The sequence below is a fragment of the Cimex lectularius genome, unplaced genomic scaffold (genome assembly GCF_000648675.2).
Source record: "Cimex lectularius strain Harlan isolate CLEC.00 unplaced genomic scaffold, Clec_2.1 scaffold22, whole genome shotgun sequence".
In the NCBI taxonomy this organism is placed as follows: Eukaryota; Metazoa; Arthropoda; class Insecta; order Hemiptera; family Cimicidae; genus Cimex; species Cimex lectularius.
Window position 1 is genome coordinate 2,051,784 of NW_019392657.1, and position 15,331 is coordinate 2,067,114.

The 15,331-nt window shown below is 34.6% G+C and overlaps 1 protein-coding gene across 3 annotated transcripts in view; it reads left to right on the forward strand.

Annotated features, from left to right (window-relative positions):
* The window catches only part of LOC106662078 (tyrosine-protein kinase transmembrane receptor Ror-like), a 53,460-nt gene that overhangs the window by 15,468 nt on the left and 22,661 nt on the right, over positions 1–15,331 (forward strand). For 2 of the 3 annotated variants that reach the window (XM_024224787.1, XM_014385886.2), the window contains exon 2: positions 9,514–9,558. The exons of the other annotated variant lie outside the window; for it this stretch is intronic. In XM_024224787.1, coding sequence (XP_024080555.1) covers positions 9,514–9,558 — 45 coding nt within the window. The remainder of the gene's footprint in view (positions 1–9,513; positions 9,559–15,331) is intronic. 3 annotated transcript variants of the gene reach the window in all.

Sequence of the window (15,331 nt, forward strand, 5' to 3'; positions counted from 1 at the left end):
CATTGTGTTTAATGTTTCCATTTCCGTTGTGTTCCTTTTGTTATTTACTGTGACCTTTTTGTCTTTACTTTGAGAATTTAAGGACTGAATGAATGTACAGCCACCTTGTCTACATCTTAAACATTATCTACAAACATTATGTAAAATAAATCACTTCAAAACAAAAAAAATGTGTCATTTGTTTATGTAAGTTCTTGAAACAATAATTGGTACCGGTAAATTAATACTTTGATTGAGTCGATCGCACTTAACTAGGGAACTAGGAAGGTATAAGAAGCCAGAAGGCTGCAGTGCCTGGGTTCACATATCCTTCGTTGCATCCATCTATTTCATCATCATCATCAATACTAACAACATAAATATTTCATCGTATATTCGTGCAATAACCTAACTAACCTACTTACATAATAATATAAAAGAAGTATAGTTTATATTCTTTCAATTAATTAATCTTTTTATGTAAGGTATTGGTTGAAATTAAAAGCTAGTGTCACGAGCGGGATTCGAACCCACGACCTTCGGCTCAATACGCCGCTGCTCTACCACTTGAGCTATCGTGACTTCGATCCACTCGGACATCAACTCCCCATCTCAACTCACCTTTCTAATTTTCCCCCCTTTTTGCTATTTTTCAAATGTCGTGTAATCAGGATTCGATTCTCGGCGACATATGAATTGGCCACGGAGAGTTGTTAGTGAAAATTTAGTTTTACTTATTAAATCCATTATATTTCGTGGCCCGATTGACCAAATAACGTTTATCGATTAATTAATCTTTTTATGTAAGGTATTGGTTGAAATGAAAAAGCTAGTGTCACGAGCGGGATTCGAACCCACGACCTTCGGCTCAATACGCCTCTGCTCTACCACTTTACCTCTCGTGACTTCGATCCACTCGGACACCAACTCCCCATCTCAACCTACCTTTCGAATTTTCCCTTTTTTGCCATTTCATTTCAACCAATACCTTATATTAAAAGATTAATTAATTGCAAGAAGTTATTTGGTCAATCGGACCAGGAAATATATTGGATAGTTTACATTATTACTAGTAGAATTGTTTCATAAGTATTGTTGTCTATTGTATATATACATTGAATTGTTCAAAGCCATATTTATGGTCAATAATTCAATATTTTAGTTAAACTATAAACTAAAGTGATAATTCAAAAAACACAATTAATTAAAACCCTTGTATATTATATAATTGCACTAAACCACATTTATTCTGCTCTGTATAGATTTATTTTATATTCTTCTTTAAAACGTCAATCTTTTTAACAACAAAAAAGGCAATTTTTCCTTTTGTGTCAGGTGGTGCAAAAGTGAAATAAATTGATGAGGAGAGGGATGAGGCGATTGAGCCATGACTCTGGAATTAATAAGCACCCTGCGTTCAGAGGTCTAATTGGGAGGGAGTGGTGTTTTATTAAATGAGCAAAGTTATGACAGTGAAAAGCCGGCCGACTAAAATTTTTGATTAACGATACAAAATCGGAATCGCTTGTTAAAGAAAACGCGTTAACAAAAAGGCCATATTTCCTATCATGTTCTTGACAGAGGCATTCAGAAGTGAAATCTCTAAATCAATGGCGTCGATCAACATCGATCGCGTAGGATGTCACACAGGTCTTTTTTTAAACACATCTTTGGACTTTGTGAAAAGCGAAAATTCTATTTAACGTTGATTGATTACAGTTTTTTGTTTAACATAAATTTTATTTTCCATGCTGTAGTTTGTTTTCTTTATTGGTTTTTGCTTTACAGTTTAAATTGCGGCTGTGATTCAGACAGTAGCCGACAGAATTTAATCTAAACTTAGGCTTGCTCCCAGTTTGGCCAGGGTTATTATGGGCTTTGGATACTATTTTGGATACGGCCACACTGGAACTCTGACGAGGGAACGAACGAAACGCTTGTATAAAGTTATCTTTTTATGTGAATCTATCTTTATGTTAATTTAGTAAAACTGATTTATCGCAATTCGTGGCGATTTTCTTTTTTCTAACTACACTGATTTGTATGACTGTTCATCCAACTTTTGACGTAAAAAAAAGCTGAATGCAAATATTGGATTATAATAAAAGATTGGAAAGATAAGGTCGAAATAAAGACACCCATTATTTGGGAAAAAAAACTATGGATTTTATAGATAAAAAAATTTCTTTCTGTTAACCCTTATTTTGGAGGCCTAAAAGTTCTTCTGTAAATTAAAAAAATGTACTAAATATTTCAAGAAAATAATGTAAAATTATAACTTCTTTTAAAATAAAATATTGATTTTTATTTTTTAAACATATTCAAAATAAGTCCTACTAAAAAGGAATTTTTCATCTATGAAAAGCAAAGCAAGGATAATAATGAAGAAAAGTGTAATTTTGTTTTACTTTTTATACAGTTGTTTCGGGCTTTCTAACACTTTTTATTTTATTTTTTAATTTACGCATTTTTTAACATGTAGTATTTAATGACCGTTAATTAATGATAATTCGGAGATCGTGAGATGCGGTTTTGTGTGATGTAGGTACCTATGTAGGTATACGACCTCCTAATGAGTACTATTAATCTAAAACTTTTCAATAAACATATATTATAAAATAATAAAATAAATAATTAATAAAATCTATGAAGTGTCAAATAGATGCAACAATTTATTTACAAAGAAAAAAGTACTGTCTCAAGTTTCGGAAATCACTCTTCTCATTCAACAGACAGGTACATCGCAATTATTAGAACTAACTAGTTAAAACATCTAAATATTTTTAAATTATGCTTTAATATAGGAATATTACATTAATTAATATTAATAATTATTTTGTACATTCAATTCTCCTCATTATTCTAATAATTATAACAAATACTCTCTCTCTCTCTCTCTCTCTCTCTCTCTCTCTTTCTTTCTCTTTCTCTCTCTCTCTATCTCTCTCTCTTTTTCTTTCTCTTTCTCTCTCTCTCTATCACTCTNTCTCTCTCTCTCTCTCTCTCTCTCTCTCTCTCTCTCTCTCTCTCTCTCTCTCTCTTCTCTCTTCTCTCTTCTCTCTCTCTCTATCTCTATCTCTATCTCTATCTCTATCTATCTATCTCTATCTCTTTCTCTTTCTATATCTCTACCTCTATCTCTATCTTTATCTTTATCTCTATCTCTATCTCTATCTCTTTCTATATCTCTATCTCTAGCTATCTATGTATCTATCTCTATCTCTATCTCTACCTCTATCTCTATCTTTATCTCTATCTCTATCTCTATCTCTAGCTATCTATCTATCTATCTCTATCTCTATCTATCTATCTATCTCTCAAACACACACACACACACACACACACACACACACACACACACACACACACACACACACACACACAGAGAGAGACTCGGAATGTGACAATGTTTTTTACTAAAAACTTGCTCCAATTAAAAAATGTTTGCAACTTTGAATTCAGCGTCAAAAACCCATTCAAAAACCGAACATTGATGAGTATCTTGCCATTTGAAAGTTCCTAACAGTATCCCGTTATCCTGGAGAGTTAGTTTAAAACTTTTTTTATCATGGCAAACTAGACAAAAAAATTAAAACTCACGTGTCTAGGGGTTTGTCAGTCGAACACCCTAATTAAAAAAAGAAATAAATAGGGGGATCAGAAGTTTAACCCACCATGTCCCTAGCCTCTCAAGGTGTTGTCCATACACCATAAGGAACGTACTCATAGGTCAAATCACTACATCGAATTTGCACTGAAAATGACAACTATTTTCAAACATGGTTTGTTATAACTTATAAGAAAAACTCTTTGCTCAAACGTAATTCTTTATCAATGTTGGGTTGTTAAATGCAGGGTGTTCTTTTTAGATGGTCAATTTCCCTTGAACCAATGAGCTTATCAAAAAAAGCAAAAATACATGTTTAATATTTTTTAATACAGTTGCAAATTTTTACCTTTTTTGGGGGAAAAATTATACAGGATACCTCAGGCCCAGTTCAACCTCAAAATTTCAAATGCGACCCTATATATCCTGTCACATCATTTTAAAGCACACCTGGTTATATCCAATTTCTCTTAGTGACCCCCCCCCCGGGGGGGGGTCATAAACGTTTGAAACACATCAACACGAGGTAGGCCTGGTGTGGAAACTGCAACTCTTGGGAACCATCCCAATGCCTCGCAAGTGCAGGTTTACCGTCGTGTAGGAAACTTCTAATTCACCTCAAGTTTTTAGTGAAGATTCTAGTATCAACAGCTCCCCAAACATCGCAATTAGGAGATCGCGGATGGCCTGAACAAACTTTACTTTCAAGGCTCGTGTCTCTTTCCCATAATTGTTTAAAACACGGCGGCGTACGACCCTCTACTTCGCATATCTTACGTGCGGGTTTAGTCGTTTTAATTTTATTGAAATAAATTTTGGAATGTCCTGAATCGATATGGGAAAGACTGTCCCACGCAACAATTTGTTGATAAGCTTGACAGTTTAATATACATTTTACAACCCGTCGTTCAAACAATGGCTGGAATTTTACCCGCCCTTATAAACAAAAGACTACTTCACAAAAGAAAAATCTGGTCATCAACTCATGGAAATCAAGAGGTACCTAACTTCTAAATTAAATACTTAGATATTCCTATTGCTCTTCATTTCAAACATCAATAATAGTTTTACTTAAGATATTAATGGCTTGCCGTTTTGTTTTGCCGATGATACAGTATTTATTTTTACTGACAATTGATTTATTAATTTATTAAACATTGTTTCTAATAGTTTTAAAATAATTAAAGAATGGATGAATACTCAAACAATATAAATGAAACCTCTTTGATGTCCTTTTGCAATGGTTTTTGCAATTCAAATGGGATGCAAGTTTAGGAGATCTTATTGTGTGCTTAACGGCTTCCTTCGACCTTGCCTTGAAAGGGAAGACCCAAGGAAGCAGGGAAATATTTTTGTTATTATTAATTTACCTAATCTAATAGGTCTCCCCTTTGCTGGTTAATCCTTTGAATAGACTTCCTAATAAAGATATATATACAATATTTTAATAAATAACTAACAATTATGGGTACAAGGAGTAACCAGCCCGGAATTAAAAGTTCAGGGAAACGCTAAGATCTAACAAGTAACTTAGTTATCATAGGAAGAAAAAAAGAAAAAAGAAAGAGAAAAAACTAGTCAGGTGCTTTATCGACTATAGCTCGGCTAACAGGCTTGAGGACCTCAAACGTCCCCTTTTCTTTATCCAGTTCGTTGAGGGTAGGTGGAATGAATGAATAAACATTTATTAAAAAAATATACTTATACATTATGTTACATACATTCATTAAGGGGGCACTTTTACGTCCTATTTCAAAACTTTGCCTATCAACGCACCTAGTCCTAGTTTGTTGTTATTTTTAATTAATCAAACTAGAAAAATAGTGGGAAAAATTTTCGTAAAAAACCCACTAGGTATCAAATAGGATAACAATTAGCAAATGAATTAACAAAAATGTGTTAACAAGATTATAAATAAATAAATGAGAATAACAAGAACAATGCAGTACGGGTAATTGAATTATCACAAATTGTCTTATAGTATCACAGCTCTAGAGGAAACAACAACAATAAATAAATATATCACAGTTCCTAAATTTATGTATTGTGCTTGATCCTTCTATGTTTCCATGGAAAGTTTAGATCATATACTCCTATATCCCTACAAGTAGTGTTCTTGCTGGAGGAGAGACGCATAAAAAAATTCCTGAACAGACGCTTTAATTCAGAATTAATATATTCCACTCCCGCTCTCTCATGGAGGAGGCCAATTCTGGTGTATAGTGGTAGTGACGTAATAAACCTTAGAAATTTATTTTGGACCACTTGCAGTTTTTGGATGTTGGATTCGCACGTGTAACTCCATGTTGGGCAAGCGTACAGCAGCATAGGTTTTATAACTACTTTATAAATAATTAGTTTAATTTCAAAGCTCATTCCACTCTCACGGGCCATCAGCGGAAATAGCTATTTTACCTTTTGTAACTATTTCATTTATATGTCTAGAGAAGTTAAGTTTTCGGTCCAGAGTTAAACCCAAGTACTTTACCCTTTCACACCACTCGATTTTGTATCCGTGAATGGTTTCCCTAAATATTGGTCGTCGTTTTGTGAAAAATATGGCCTCAGTTTTGGGGACATTAATCCTAAGTTTCCAGCGGTGACAAAACCTGCAAATCCTGGTGATGCTGTCATTTAGTCTTTTCGCAATTGTCTTAGGCCTCCAGGATGAACAATAGACAGCTATGTCATCCGCATAAAGCGCAATTTTGCAATTTCTCAGTGAGGGGAGTGGATTTATAAAAAGGAGAAACAAACATGGCCCTAGGATTGAACCTTGGGGAACTCCGGCGACAATTGGGAAAGGTCTAGAAGTTTCATTGTTTAGGGAAACACGGAAAGAACCGGTTTTTTAAGTAGGCCATGACAAATTTTATAAGGTATCCAGGGAAATTCATTTCAATGAGCCTGTAAATTATACCGTCCTGCCAGACCGAATCAAAGGCCTTCTCCATGTCTAAGAGGACCATCCCAGTGTTTTTTGTTGTTGAACATGTTGGTCACATGTTCTACTACGCGAGTGACTTGGGTGGCCGTAGAGAGGCCCGGTCTAAAGCCGTGCTGCTCATCTATAATAATGTCATTAGCATTAATGTGGAGGTTAGACGGTGCTGAATGCACTTTTCGAATAACTTAGAGTGCACTCAGCAGGCTAATGGGTCTATAACTTGACGGATTCTCGGCAGGCTTTTTGACTTTTTTATAAAAATAAGGTTTGCCGTCTTCCAGTTTTGAGGAAAATATCCGAGGAAGAACATCGCATTAAACAAGTATACTAAGAAAACCAGAGCTTTTTTTGGAATGTTTTTTAACATAAGGTTTGATATACCATCAAATCCTGGGGTTTTCCTATTTTGCCTTGATTTTATGATGTTTTTGACTTCGCTAGAAGTAACGATTTTGCACTCTCTAGGGCTGTAATTAAGGCTATCAGAGATCGTTTTTATTTTCCTAGATAGAAGCCTTTGAAGATACTGTGGACCCTGCTTTAAAGTCTGGCGGTGGACTGATTCGAAATAATTCCCCATCCCATTTACTTTCTCTTTAGCGGTCGTTAGGAGATCTGAACCATGCCGGATGACCGCACTATTTGAGGGTCGGTGGCCAAGTGTGGTGGAAGAGGATCTTTTGAGGTTCCCTCGCACTCTCAAGGAGGGGGCAGTTGAATAGTCTGTGTTGGACACTGTCATCAACTCCGCAGTCGGGACACAGTGGACTGTTGGCTCTACGGAATCGGTGCAGGTAAGCGTTAAAATTTCCGTGACCTGTCATTATTTGTGTGATACAGAAATCTGGTTGAAACCACTTTGCTCTTCCTCGGTCCTCAATACTGGGTAGAAACTCGTGGGTTAACCTTCCCTTGGTGCTTCTGTCCCACCAATGGTTTGAGACTACAATCACACACATCTTATCCAAATCTCACTCTTCACAAAAATGAATGTAAATCATATGATGGAAATTGTGACTGTCCAGTACTAACTATTACTAGATGTAAATATTTAGGAATTTGGTTCGATTGCAATATGAAATTTAAAATACATTTACAAACTCTCACCAAGCGTATTCGTAAATTATTTTATAAATTCAAATTATTGAGAAATATTCTTGATCCTCACACTGTAAAAACTGTATATTTTGCTTTATGACAATCATTACTTCAATATGGTTTGACAGTATGGGGCAATATCGTAAAAATCTATTACATAAGTTTTCGTGGTCCGCTTGACCAATTAATATCTTTCAATTAATTAAGGTTTTTAGTTGAGATAAAAAAGTTAGTGTCACGAGGGGGATTCGAACCCACGATCTTCGCCTAGAAACGCCGCTGCTCTATCACTTGAGTATCGTGACCTCGATCCACACTGAAAAATGGCAAAAAGGAAGAATTCAAAAGGTGGGGTAGAGATGGGAAGTTAGTGTCAGAGAGAGGTTAGTTTCGAGGTCACGATAGCTCAAGTGGTAGAGCAGCGGCGCATCTAGCCGAAGATCGTAGGTTCGAATCCCGCTCGTGACACTGATTTTTTATCTCAACTAAAAACCTTAATTAATTGAAAACCATTACATAAGGTTTGTGTTGCTCAAAAGATTGTGATTAAAATTATACTAAATGTGCATCCAAGTTTTAGTTCTGAAAAATTGTTCAAAAAATTTGATGTCTTTAATGTAAAAAAAAAACCTTTTTGTATTTGGCGCATGTATTCATACATTTAAAGTTAAAACAACATAGCTATAATTTGCATGTGTATCCTACTCGTTTATCTAAAAAATCAAAAATTACCCTGCCTAAAATTAATTCTGAACTTTTTGCCAAACATGCCTTCATTATTAGTTTAAAAACTGCACTTCTATTTAAATTCAATTTTTATGACTAGTAATGTTAATAAATTCCAAAATTATTTAATAAAGCATGTCATTTGTAATATTTAATTTTGTTAAAATATGTAAAAAAATTTGTTGTTCTAATTATCAATTTGTAGAAGTGTGAACTATAATTTATTATCTACTCATATCATGAACTCACGTAAAAATATTGTTTTGCTTAATATAATATAACTCTAACCAATTCCAATTCTCTTTACTAGAATTTTCTTACTGAGGGTGGGCATAAGAAATACCTATTTTTGTTAACTTGTTTCTTTTTTTGATATCTCTTTTCTTATTCTCTGTTAACTGTATCTCTTATGCAAATATGTTTTTGTTTTTTTTCAATTTTTCCTCTACAACTGAAAAACATCTCGCATATTAGTTTTACAGTTACAGGTTACATTTACAAACTTTATTGTGTCGATATTTAAAAAAACACTAATGTATTGTGGCAATTGCTCACTGAGTTATAAATACATATTCACTAGTTCAATTGCTAATAGGAATAACACATATGGGTTTATGATTATTACAAGTAAAGTTGCATTTAAAAAAAAGTGTCTAGTGTGTGTTTTAAACATTTTGGTTTTGTTAATATATCTGTGGTAGCTCTGCCGCCGGAAGAATATCCCTAAAGGGTTGCAATGTGTACTTTATTTTTTTTTTTGTAACATTGTGGATTTATATCACGTTATAATAATTCTGTATTATAATTTTCATCATAATAGCAAGAGTCATATCTTCCAGCTCCATCTAACGTGAAGCAATTCAATTGTTTTGCTGATGCGTGGATGCATCTCAGGCATTTGAAAATTGATTTTTTTTTCTTTGATGATCGGAAAATCCGAGTGGGCGCTTACCTTAAACTTTACAAATCGGATCGTTTTATTCAACACCATTTTTTATAATGAAAAACAGCTTTTCACCGTTTTCTTTTTAATGACGGGTAGCATTTTATTGCAAATTAAATTATACAATTTATGAGACTCTCGCGCATTTGGAAAATCTATATTATTTAATAAATATTACGTTATAACGTACTATAATGAATATTTTGTTTACAGGTATTGGAAAACAAACGAATGACAGAGAAGAAATCAGCAAGGATGGTGGGTTTATTGGCATTAATATCTATAAAACTATGTCGAGCTCATGGTATCCATTTGTTATACTTAAGAAACCCGCCTGGGATTGTTTCTGTGCCTAGTCATGATTTCCCAAACACTCTTTCTTACACCAAAAATCCATTATTTATTTGTGATCTTAAGCTTTACTTCTGGTCTATTGAAATATAAAAACCTAAAAACAATGTAAGGAACGGATTTTATTAATTTCAGTGATAATTGTAATGTGAAGGGCTTAAGCATAAAATGTAATGTTTAAGCGAAAAAAACCTTTCCTTATTGTTCCTTCTATAAGCATTTTTTTTTAAAACACAGTCTTTTGCAAATAGCTTAGTCTTTACTAAAAGTTCTCTTTGATACCAGCCATACTGTATTAAAATTATTTTGTGTCATGCCAGAGTTCACGTTTTGGAATATCTGAACGTAGAATTTGTGATATTCCTTTGAACTTTGTCTTTCACAAGTTGACTTTGAAAGGGTACAAAATTACCACCTTTGGGAGAATATGTCGTAAGAATTTTTCGACGAGAAATAATAAGAAAGGATGAAAAAATACTTCAACTGCCCTGGCTAATTTACATCTAAAATATCGAAACTTCTCTAGTTTATCTATGACTGTCATAATTAAAATACAAAAGTTTAATTTAAACTAGAAACTATTTTCCACAGATTTTTCCATTGAAGTGTATAATCTGTGGTTTTTAAACGACCTCCTCGATTGCAAAAAAATTATGGTTCCTTGAGTCCTTAAGAAATTGTGATTCACCAATTAAGCAATTTCGGTGCGCATTGCTGAAGGTATTTTTAAAGGGAGCAATTTATATGTTATCTCGCCTGCGTGAAAGTACAACGAGGGAGTTGAGGATGAAGCGACGTCCCTGGGACAGATGGCGTTATCTTCAACTTATCTGTGACTCATTTCTTCGGGCTAAATGGTTTTGTTACAGCCAAGGGCCTTCTGATTATGTTTATCTAAAATTTTCCCTGTCGGGGAAGTAAAAATATCAAACCTACTCGAAATGTGAACTATCAGTGAACCAACCAAGTTTTGCGGTGCAAGGCGGCGCCATTTTTAACATTAATTTAATTCATACAAAATTCCTCCATTAAAAAAAGAAGATGGTACAAGGGCGAGAGACAGCAGAGAAAAGTCCGAATTGTTTGCTAGTTACCTTGCTAAAATCTTCAAACCAAATGAAAACATCAATGCCAGCTTACTTGAAGTAACAACTACTCCACAAGAAGGAAATAGAAAGCTAGTTACACCTAAAGAAGTAGCACAAGAAATTAAAAATTTACCTGCTAAAATGTCTCCAGGATATGACCTTATCACTGGAGAAATACTAAAACAATTGCCAAAAAAGGGTATAGTTAAACTAACATACCTATTTAATGCTGCAATCAGACTGAAATATGTTCCCAGCATCTGGAAATTCGCAGAAGTCATTATGATAAATTAAAAAAACAGGAAAACCAGCGAACGAGGTCAAATCATATAAACCAATGATGTCACCGTCAGTGTCTAAACTCTTTGAAAACCGAAATTAAAACAAATAAGACCGATTGTAGAAAAAAAAGAAAATCATCCCTGACCACCAATTTGGATTCCGAAAAAGACATTCAACAATAGATCAAATTCACCGAGTAACGGACAAAGTAGAAAAATCTTTTGAAGAAAAACAAATTTGTTCTGCTATCTTCCTTGATGGCTCACAACCTTTTGACAAGGTCTGGCACGAAGGACTCATCAATAAACTAAAAGGGATGATACCAAAGCAGTATGTTGATATTACCAGTTCCTACCTGACAGACTGTTTAGAGTCAAACAAGAAGATCAATATTCAAAATAAAAATCTATAAATGCACAAGTGCCACAAGGTAGCATATTAGGTCCATTTCTTTACTTGTTATACACCAGTGATTCTCCGAAAATAGATGGAGTAAAAATTGCAACGTTTGCAGATGACACAGCGGTGATATCACTAAGACCGACTATCATCCATTCAACCAAAATCCTCCAAAATGCTTGTAATAAGAGAATGGACAAAAAAATGGAAAATCAAGCTAAATCAGCATAAGTCAGGTCATCTAATCTTTACAAACAAAAAAGTGGACCATGTTCCGTCGCTCACAATCGATGGAATTACTATACAGCGATACAGCTAAATATCTGGGAATGCCCTTAGATGCCAAACTGAGATGAAAAGAACACGTGAAGAAAAAAAGGACAGAAATAGGTTTAAGGTATAGATACTGGTTGATAGGACGTGGCTCCAACCTTGCTAAACAAAATAAAATATTATTACATAAACAAGTCATAAAGACTTGTGGATATATGGCATTCAACTATGGGGTTGAACCAAACACAGCAATATCAAAATCATACAAACGCTACAAAATAAAATCTTACGTAACATGGTCAATGCATCTAGGTACGTAAGGAATAAGGACTTACAAGGGATCTTAAGATCCTGAAGTCACGGCGGAAATACAAAGATTTGCCGCCAAACATCAGGCTCGCCTCAGCTAGCACGAGAATGTGGAAGCGACCAAACTCTTACTTAACGGAAACACGGTCAGAAGATTAAAAAGAGCAAAGCCATATGAAAATGAATAGTGAATAATGGTTGGTCTAATTTTAAAGACCAGTTTTAATAAATTTTATTTTTTTTAAATTTATTCATAAAGTTGTAGCGGGGCCCGCGGTGACCCAGTGGTTAGTCCTACTCGTATGTGCCACTCTACAGTTCATAAAGTTTATCATAAGATCGGACATTCAGCTATTAAAGCACACCAAAACTAATCAGTGAATGCATCCGAAATCTCCAAAACCTCAAAAACGCCAACCTGATATTCAGGACCAGGACACAAGGGAATTTTCGGTAAAGAAAAATACAAACTGGCCAGAGGAGGATCTGCAAGATCATGAAGCCCTGAACCATTGGCATAAAAAAAACCAACACAGAATCCTAAAAAAGGAAAAGTGGATAAATCTAGGAGCTGTAGCAAGGTAAATTTATGCTGAAAAACTCAAAGGATAGGACGACTTAACGTTCACCTGCAACTGAGGAAACACCACACAACATGGCCATATTCAATGATGATCCCATTTGTAGATTAGAAGGAAGAAATAGAGACAACATGGGATATAAATAAAACCGGGAGAAATTGTACCATCGACAGTCAATGACCTAGTACTCCTTAAAATAGGATTTAATAGGCAGACTAGGAATTAGAAAAGTACAATTATGCTGCTGTGCTTGGGGAATATAAACCCCCAATACTTTTTAAAAGGATAGTTCCTACTCACAGTAAGTTGTTTTGCAACGATCCGGATTTCGAGCCTTTTAGCTCATCATCAGGTTGAAGGACTTCTACANAAAGGCTCGAAATCCGGATCGTTGCAAAACAACTTACTGTGAGTAGGAACTATCCTTTTAAAAAGTATTGAACACCACACTCACTCCATCATTTATCATTTCCATAAACCCCCACTTCCTAGTCTCCTTTCATCATCATCGTGACCGTTACTTTAAGTTTTACTTTCCATAAAGTTTTTTAAGGAAAACATCTTACCATGGACTCCCAAAGATATAGCAGTTATTTTTTTTTTAAGTTTTATGTTTTCTTTTTTCTTCCTCGGTTCTTTGAAAGAATTGTTCAACTTGTTTTTTACAGGTAAAATTATTTATCTAATTTTGCTGTATTTTTATTCTGTATTTTAAAGTATAAGCCTTTGTGCTCCAAGACTTTGTTAGGAGGCGCACTTGACACAAACCACTTCTGAATCTATTGCTCTCGATCGTTAATTAAACGTAACAAAATCAGGGCTTTCGGTGGGGCTCAAATTCAGCCGCTTTATTACCCATTCCATTAATAAAATAAAACTTGAGCAACAACTTTACAGACGCTACAATACAAAGTTGATTATCGCGACTGAACGACAAAGGGAAACTTTGCATGCAGGTTCGCCCGTTCGGTTTTACTACTGTGTTAAAACCTTAACATGCAGGGAAGAAATATATGTTAGAAAAGTTTGCATAAAAATTACTCAAAGGTTTAAACGAGGGCAGAAAGGACGATGCCGTAACAGGCACCGAACTATACAGTGAATTCGACTGACATCTCTTTTTCTGGGCTACATTTGAATACTCAAATTGATTATACTTCAAAAATAAAAATACAAAATTAAAAACTAGAAATTTGATTATAATTTAATTTGCTGATAATAGGTTATTGAATTGGCCCAATAAAAAAAAAATGAAAATTTAAAACTTAAAACTATTCATTCTTTTACTCATATAAAATGAAATAAGCTAACATATATAATTTAACATTTTGTGGACAATAGAAACAGCATCGGCTTCTATGATTCATCTATAAGATTGCCACTTTTGCTTCCACCCTTGAAAAAAATATCAGATTTCCTTCCTCCGCCGACAATTTATTCCACAAGGGACTTTTTCTCTCCTTCCTCATCTTTTGTCTTTTTTCTCACGCTTTTCCGGTTCGATTCGTTTCAAGTAATTTCCCCCTTAAGAAGTATGCTTTCCCTTTATTCCACCACTTTTTACTTCAAACTCGGCGGCTGGGTATCCTCAAACTGAATTTTAACGAGTGGGTAAAGAAACAATACAGATAAACAGTGGGCGTTTCAGAATCTTTCTTCTTCTTCTTTTTTCTTTCGCACCGATCCTTTTCATCCTTCCCTGCCTTGACATGATGCGCTAAGTTGATTTTAAACGAAAGTTTTCAAAAAGTAAAGCCTTTTCTTACTTTGTTAGCAGCACGATTCGTAAGTCTGGAATTGTTTCCCAAAGCCGATTAATCAAACAAAAAACAATTCTTTAAAAATTATATTTATCATATTGTACTTGTTATTTAACAGGCTTTTCAATACTCTCTAATGTCGGAAAACTTATAATTGAAAACTTTTTAATTGAACCATTGGCACTATATTTCTTTCCAATCAGAGAGATCCTTTATTAAATATCATTAAAAAGTTCAAAAATATTGGCGTATTACTTACAAAACAAAGCAAAAGTCCACTAAATTTGTTGATTATTTTACTTGTATATTGTACATGGTCGTTACAAAAGTCTTGGTGTGTGTGTGTCTTTTATTTTAATTTCAGTATAAAATGTAAAACGAAGTCAAGATAGCTCAAGTAGTTAGAGCAGCGGCGTATTGAGCCGAAGGCCGTGGGTTCGAATCCCGCTCGTGACACTAACGTTTTCATTTCAACCAAGACCTTACATAAAAAGAATAATTAATTGAAAGAAGTAATTTAGTCAATCAAACCACCAAACATGATGGATAAGCATGAAAATTATTCCTGAAAATATCGGCCATCATTATCTACAACTTTAACCTGTCTGAAGTTGAGAAGGTAAGACCAGTCCTTGGTCTTCGAGACGAAGAACTCACATCCTCGTAGTTTTCGATGTTCCGGCCTTTCAAAAAATGCGCCATTGACTGGAAAAGAAATATAGTCAGACGACGAGACGTCAGGGGTGTAAGGCGGGTGGGGCAAGATGCTAACACTCTTCTGAAAATATTTCTTTGGCTAAACGTGAACGATGGACAGGAGCGTTGTCTTGCTGAAATATCGCTTTTAACCCGATTGAGCAAAACAGGGTACTTCCCTTTTAAAACTCCATATACTCTTTTGAGTTGTTCACAGTAAATCTATGCAATCTGGAACCAGCCAAAGTGCAAAACACCCTCATAATTCCAGCAACCACAAAGCATAAAATTT